This window comes from Manacus vitellinus, unplaced genomic scaffold (genome assembly GCF_001715985.3).
Source record: "Manacus vitellinus isolate BGI_N305 unplaced genomic scaffold, ASM171598v3 scaffold_16_pilon, whole genome shotgun sequence".
Lineage (NCBI taxonomy): Eukaryota > Metazoa > Chordata > Aves > Passeriformes > Pipridae > Manacus > Manacus vitellinus.
The window spans coordinates 11,193,709-11,201,183 of NW_021939189.1; the positions used below are offsets into that span (position 1 = coordinate 11,193,709).

A 7,475-nucleotide genomic window follows, 5' to 3' on the forward strand; every position below is an offset into this window, starting at 1 on the left:
TTCTAAATTCAATCTGCTACAAACCAACTGTGAAGTAAGGAAATACTATTATTTCTCTTTTAATAAAAAGCAATGGGGGCATGGCCAAATTTTTATTCAAGTATGCAGCTGTCTGCTGGGGCAGATGAGTACTCTCTGAAATTTTCTCACTGCCTTTACTAACTGATTGCTACAAGTAACAGCCTCTATTTGACAAGTAAATAGCCAGCTCCTAGCAAGAGAGGAAAATGGAAATGGCAGGAAAAAGCACCAAGGTATGAAACGTGGTTGGAGGCATTTGATTTGGTTTGGGGTTTCCTTGATTATTTAATATGGCTAAAAAAGAGAGAAAGTGCCTGGTTGTGTTGGCATAACCACAGTGCTGCAAACAGCAATGTTGGTTCCTGTTAGGCCTCCCTGAGCCCTCCTGGGGGGCTGGACTGGCCTCTGTGACCACTAAAGCAAAAGGGATGTTGAGAAGCACCAGAAAAGAAAACTAAAAGATAGATGGCTGTGGCTGTCAGATGCTTTTTGGTGTGTGGGAAGAAACCAGTTAATCCTGAAGATTTGTCAGATGAAGATATATTGTTTCCTGACTTTAGTCTGGCAAAGGTAAATGCAACAAGTGCAACTCCGTTTATGGCTGTAGGGAGGTCACTGATGTAAAGGAGTGCCCCAGGTCTGGGCAGCTGAACTGAGGTGGGAGTGAGGATGGTAAATGATCAAGAAAGGAAAGGAAGGTAGTCTGTGAAAGGGACAGCATATCCCTTTTAAGGTGGTTACCCAGCCCTGTCATTTAGCAGAGCCAGCTGGGAAAAAAGCAAGTGAGTTTAAAAGCTACAAATGACTAGTTGAAAAGCAAGTGCAGGTGGGTGGTGAGTTCCTCTTGCAGGCCATGAAGGAGAGGGGCTGAACAGAGATCTGGGAGCCGTGGTTGTCAGGCTGCAGAACTGCTTTACTTTGATGCTTTGCCTATGCTTTATTTTGAAGAATAAAAATGGCAGACAGTCTCTCTCTGGCCTAGGAGAAAGACCCCATTACTTCTCACTTGATTTTTCACTCGACTATTTTTGGATACTTTTTTTAAAGAAGTCAGAACTCTGTTTTTTGTACCATGACACAAACCTTTAACAGTGACCACAGCACCCCTGAGGTAAAATCACATCCATGTGTCAAGAGCAGTGAGGTGAGTTGCTCATCTAACAGTTCCTGAAGTCTCTGTTAAGTTTAGGCTTTCAGTTTGAAGATGTTACAGCATATACTGCTGCATGGTACTTGTTGAAAGAGGAGATAAAGACTTTACCAGAGTGCTAGGAAGGCTAGTGATGGGCAGTATGAAGATATTATGGAATGCAGGTGATTTTTGCCTTTCATTATTCCTATAATTCCTTCCTTTTTTAGATAAAAGTGGTTGTCCTGTTGCAGTTAGTTGTCTATAAATAACGGGTTTGAATGTTTGTAATATATATTATGTATTCGTGTATTGCTTATGATTATACATATTATGTCATTAGAACCTGAAAATTATTCATCAGCCCGTAATCACATGGCTGACTTGCACATCTGGAAAAATCATAGCCTAGGCCACAGGCAGATGATCCATTGCAGCTCATTCCAGGTACAATTGTATCATTGATGTTCCCAGTAGCATCTCGTACAACACAGGAGGCTGTGGAAACAATAATATATTATTTTCATTCCTTGTGACATTGGAAGAATGTTCTTGCCATTTGACTCTTAATCTGCACACATTTTGTCCAACTGCTACCTTTGACTCATCCCAAGAGCAACATTTTGTGTTGGGCAGAGATTACTACCCTGTTCTATGACTTAGATTATCATGGTGTCTGTAGGCAAATATTTCCTTCTGTTACTTTTAGAATAATCAGCCAGTTGACTAGTGAGGATTAGCATATTTCTGAGATTAGGCAAGACAGAAATCAACAATAAATTAACTAACTCAGAAAATATATTGTCTTCTTGTCACTACTTTTACAAGTGCCAGTATTCAAAGGAAACAGGTCAGTGAGGGTCTTAGGTCTAGGCATACACATTTTTCTGTTTAACAAGGACACACAATTGCTTTAGAGACCCAGGTCCTCAGCTATTCAAATTGTCATAGTCCTACTGATACCAATATGATGAAAAAAACAGGAGAAATTGCCTATATTCTTTTTGTGTTTATTGATATTCATGTTGTCTTTATTTGCTTGCCACCAGAAATGAGAAAAAACACATGGAGGCAACTTGGAGTGCTGATCTCAACATCCTTAGTGGCCAAAATGTAAGTTTTTATGATAACTTCAAATATGTCAAAAACATTGAGAGTCCCAAAATAACCATTGTCCATTTAGGAAACCAATATGCAAACAGAAAAAAAAAAAGGAAATAGTGCCCTGAAAAATACGCAGCTCTGAATTTGAAATACAGCTATTGCTTGTGCAATGTTCTCAAACAAACAACAACGACTTATAATAGAAAGGAAATTTATAATAGAAAGTGAAGAATGACTACTTCAACTTAAATTGCAGGGGAAATTTAGATCCAAATAATGCAGTGACCTGAGCTGAGGCTTGAGTCAAGCATTCTGCCTTTTGCATAAAGTACAAGAACAACAAAAGTCAAGAAGACTTGAGAGTCATCTCCCAGAAAAGGAAGTACTCTGCAGGGCTTTCATGCAGGACTGAGGTATTTGCTCATAAGAAGGGGTGTCATTTACAACCCTCTTTCTTACAGTACTATTAAATACATAAAGAAAAATATTTTTCTTGACTAGAGATTTATTGTCTGCTTATAATGAGGATTTAACTGCATAATCCTCCAACACAGTTCATGGCTTCAGTACAGGTCTCCTTTTTATTTGTGTCCACTTTGTTGTCACCTCACATTCCAATACTGCAGAGTATGGAGTTGTGTATCTTCTGTAAGACAGGAACTGATTTGTGTCTTTGACATATGACATACAAAATGTGTTACCCTGTTTCTGTGATTCTCATGAGTGCTCAGTAAGACTAGTGAGAGAAAGCAGAAGCCATATGAAATTTCAGTGTGAACAAGGAACAAAAGATCAGCAGATTGATCAGAGGTTCCTTTCATCTTTACTATGCTCATGGATACTATATGCTAGTGGTCTTTGTCAGCAAAAGTAACCATACAAGTTATATGAAGGTCCAGCTACCAAAAAGACACTTTCATTTCTGCTGATTACTGCTTTTTTTCCCCCTCACTGTTTTTACATACAGTAAAATCAAAACTACTGTCTCTCTACATAATAAGTTCACAGGACTAAAAAGCAGTGAGGTTAATCATTCATTTGCATACCAAGCTTCCAAACTGAACTGTACAAAAGCAGACCTGAAGCAGAGGTTCTGTACTCACCTGCACAAATGGCCACGGCAATGTAAGCAATGGTGGTGATCAGGATGGCCAGCATTGTTCCTTGGGGTATTGCACTTTGGGGATCCTTAAAACAAAGCAGGGACACGAAAAACACTGTGAGTGTGTGTGCTGCAGTCTGATTGCATTTGCCTGCTGGGAGTCTTGCCACACTGTGGTGTGAAGATACCCTTAGAGGGCAGATTTTTATCCCTTGACCTACACCAACATTTCAGGTCCCAGCACGCAGACAGTGTGAAGTGGTCCTGTGGGGCAGTGCTCCTGTCCTGGACACAGTGAAGGATATTGTACAGAGGTCACATTTATTGCAGCAGGAGGGTCCTGATCTCTGCATTTCTGAGAGCTCCAAACTCTCTTTACATTGCCGTTGGCTTTATTTTAATGTTTGATGATGTAATTGCTAAATAATTACTGAACCAACCATCAAACGCCTGTGGATGACAAGATGGGACCATTTTTGGTTAATTGGTGAGATGGATGCAGTGACCCTGTACAGAATACAGGACTTCTGTGATTAGCAACTAGTAATTGTTAGTTGGGTCTTCACAACAGCTACTTTCTTTCACTGTTTTGACATTTAATTTAGATAAGTTACTAAGGCTGGGTCATGATGCTTACAGACTAGCTCACAACAATATCAGCTTTGATCATGCAACTGAGTCCAAAGATCTGCATTATACATTTTTAAGGGGTTTTTAATGCTAGATAACCTTACAATTTAGGGTGTGTTTGTTTATGCTAGGAAGCATTTTTTATTAAGTGTCTTCTTAAGTTGGTTTAGTAAGGTTTTTTAAATCAAAAATTAGTTGAATGCATTTTAAGTCACAGACTTTTTATAACTACGGTCATTGCATGGTTAAAAACAATGTGAAACATGGATGAATGGCTTAACTGTGTTAATAATTAATATGATTTTTAAATGACGTAAAGATTTATCGAGCTGAAAAATAGTTTTGAAGTCACTTGATGTGCATTTAACACCCTTTGCTTTCAGACTTTGGCAACTTTATGAAGTCCTGGTGTGCATGTTTCAGGTCATCTAGAGTCTAATGTGGTTATCTTAAACTCTGTAACCTTAAATCTTAGGGTTAAGTCTTCTTACAGCTTTACAACTTTTAAATTCTGTCAAAAATCAAACACATATATACTATGTTGTTAGCACTTTAGGGGCTGCTCCAAACCCTACTGATGTCACCAGGAAGACTATTTGTTTTTGGAAGTAGGCTTTGGACTAAGACACAACTTGAGTGTGTAGTGGCTGCAGGAGCATGTATGAAGGTGTTTGCAACAAATTCCAAAGAAAGTTTCGTTGGTCAATATTACACTTTTTAAACACTCCTTAGCTTGTCTTTTAGGTTTCTGGAGAGGCTGGTTAATTTAATTAGACCTGTCTAATGCATCTAAACATGCTCAGTGGGGATCTGCAGTCTGGAGGACTTGCTTATAGAAATCCACTTATTGTCAGACTGAAACAACTGCAGAGATCCAACGGGAGAACTCTGTCTGCTCGGATTCTTTCAAACAGCTTATGAAAGAAGTGCTGCTGCTTTGGGAGCTGCCATGTAGAGAGAGCACCATATATGGCAAAAGAATTATTTTTGTTTGTTAAAAGGATGGAGATTGTGTGAGGCTGATTCAGTCTCACTGGGCAGGAGTACAATGATTTTTGGTTTTTTAATTAAAACTAGAATCTCACTGACGCTATCAGTGGCTCAGTTTCAATGTAGTTCTCTCTGTGCTTGGCTTGAAAAGCAGTCCTTTGAAAACAAAGGAGATGAGGCATCAGCTCAGTGTGAGGAAGAGAACTGGCTGTCAAGTGTGGTAGGATGTGGTTGACTTGTGACTCCTATGCCAATACAGATATAACAGACCTTTGGATGAATCCTTGGGGTATCCAAGGCAATGGATTTATATGAGAAGGCCAAATAACTTAGTTTGACATACTGGGGTTATCAAGCTGTGAGTGACATCTTGTTGGTGACTTTTTTTTATTTTTCTTTTTAATTTAGAGGGGGGGTTGGATGTTTTTGTGATGGAAACTAGAGGGCACTCGAAACTAAATTCCTGTCTCTAGTTTACCTGTAATTTTAGCTGCTGGAAATATCACCCCCTATAACTGCTAAACAGCAAGAGGAGAGTGGGGAACAGACAGAATGGCCACAACAAGACAGTTGGTTGCCCTTGGACCTCCTTCCCCTTTCTCTTCAGACTCCTTTCTTTTGTCACAGCTGCAAGCTTGCAGCTTTTCCTTTGAGCAGCAGTAGTGACATGGGATTGGGACACAGTTTCATTAAATGCCCTGTTTGCTCTGCCCTTGCTATGACCCTGAATACAAAAGGTGGTCTCTGCCAGTTCCTGTGAGTACAAACTTGAGCTTTACAGGTATGGTTTTTGGGGTGATGTTTGGATTGATGTTTACAAAATACAAGCTTTAAGAGATACACATATAATTTCTCTTATGTCATGTGCTGCTAATGGACCATTAATGATATATTATTACAGGTTATTGAAACATGCTTTTAAATGGTACAATAACCCAAATCTAACTGTGGTAATTTCTGTAAATAGCCACAATGCTTATGAGAGAAGATGTGAACTGATGTTTTCAATTAATAAATCTGGTACTTAAAAGTGAGAGTTTTGCTTCCCAAAATAAGACATGGTTTAAAACTGAATACAGAGTTGATTCATGATTTGTTTTCTTTTTCTTTTTTTCAGCCTACAGATAATATTATGAAGTTAATGAAATACGTACTTTCAGATCTCCTGAGATATTGGCTCCTGCAAGAATGCCAGTGGCAGCTGGGAAAAAAATGGCAAACACCGAAAAAAATCCTTCTCCACTTCTGAAATCTGGTCCAAAGTTTTCTGCAAATATCGATGCTGCAAATACAGGTGAAAATGAAATATACCACCAGGATTTGATTCCAAAGTTACTTAATGAATGAGGAGAATAAGCCAGTCTTTCACATCTGGAAGACTGGGTTTGAATGTGTCTCATATCATAAGCAAAGTGAATTTGATTTCCTCAGTCTGGTCCCCAGTAGGATGTGGTTGTCTGCATCTCAGAGCTACAGAGCCACATGGAAGTGACAGAAGTGTCACTGCAGTACTTGCACTTAGGTCTGTGTTAAAGTTTGAATGTGCTCTACTGATGTATAAATGACTCAAGCTGCAGCTCACTGTGCTGTCAACTTCAGCAGCAGAGAGACAGACTCAAAATTAAAGATGAAATAAATTCCCTTTGTTTGCAAGCTCACTTAAACTTGGGCAGAAGATTCTGATCTTGTGACCTTTTTCAGTGGAATCCTTAACTTACTGCTAAGCCAAAAGAATGCAAATCATAATTTTATGATAGCAAGGTTGCTTACCTTGGTAATTAAAAAAGCCTCTTGCCTTCTTTTCGGTGTTGGTAGGAATGACTGTCCCGATAAAGAAGTTTGCAATGGCAACAAGGAGAACAATTAGAAGAATAACTTGAGCCTATTAATAGAAGCAAAAAGATTTTCCTGTTAGTTTTAATTTGTGTTGCTGTGGAGATGGCTATATAGTAAGTTATCTGTATGTGTTCCCTATGACAGGTTATTAATTTCTGTAGTTCTCCAAACTACCAGGAATCAAGATAGCTGAATCAGCTAGTGACAACAGCAGATACTTTCTACTAAGGGAGTAATGAAATATGTAGTTATAATTTAATTTTATGTTAGTTTCTTTATACAAGGAAAGGCATATGGAACAGTAATGCATTAATATCAAGTATAAGACATTTTTATATTGTTATAAAATTTGTTTAGTTGCAGTGAGTTGTGACTTCAAGGGTTGTAATATCAAATTGTTTTCTGATCTCTTTTTCAAGTAGTTCTAGTCTCCATCACAGCAGAATGTAAAAATGCTGTTGAATCTGTTTTCTGGTCCTGATTTCAATAGCTATATTACACCCTCTAAAGTATTTCCATTTGAATTTGCATTCTGACCTTTTTTTACAGGTGAAGGAATAGCAGAAATCATGGGTAGCAAATAGAGATCTTCTGCTGAGCAGGGCTTGAAAAAGTACAGTGATAAAACAATATTTTACTACTGTTTAGTCTGTCAAACTGCAT

General features: G+C 38.5%; 1 protein-coding gene and 1 long non-coding RNA gene across 4 annotated transcripts in view; one reads left to right on the top strand and one right to left on the bottom strand.

Moving 5' to 3' along the window:
• SLC12A1 (solute carrier family 12 member 1) overlaps positions 1-7,475 on the bottom strand; it is a 46,589-nt gene that overhangs the window by 24,492 nt on the left and 14,622 nt on the right. For all 3 annotated transcript variants that reach the window (XM_018069728.2, XM_018069729.2, XM_018069726.2), the window contains exons 8-11: positions 6,747-6,858; positions 6,131-6,258; positions 3,358-3,442; positions 1,497-1,648 (exon numbers count right to left, since the gene is read on the bottom strand). In XM_018069728.2, the coding sequence (XP_017925217.2) occupies positions 1,497-1,648; positions 3,358-3,442; positions 6,131-6,258; positions 6,747-6,858 (477 nt within the window). The remainder of the gene's footprint in view (positions 1-1,496; positions 1,649-3,357; positions 3,443-6,130; positions 6,259-6,746; positions 6,859-7,475) is intronic.
• Positions 2,200-6,911, top strand: LOC108639105. Its single transcript, XR_001920272.1, has 3 exons — positions 2,200-2,263; positions 6,094-6,270; positions 6,792-6,911. It is a non-coding gene; the product is annotated as an uncharacterized LOC108639105 (long non-coding RNA).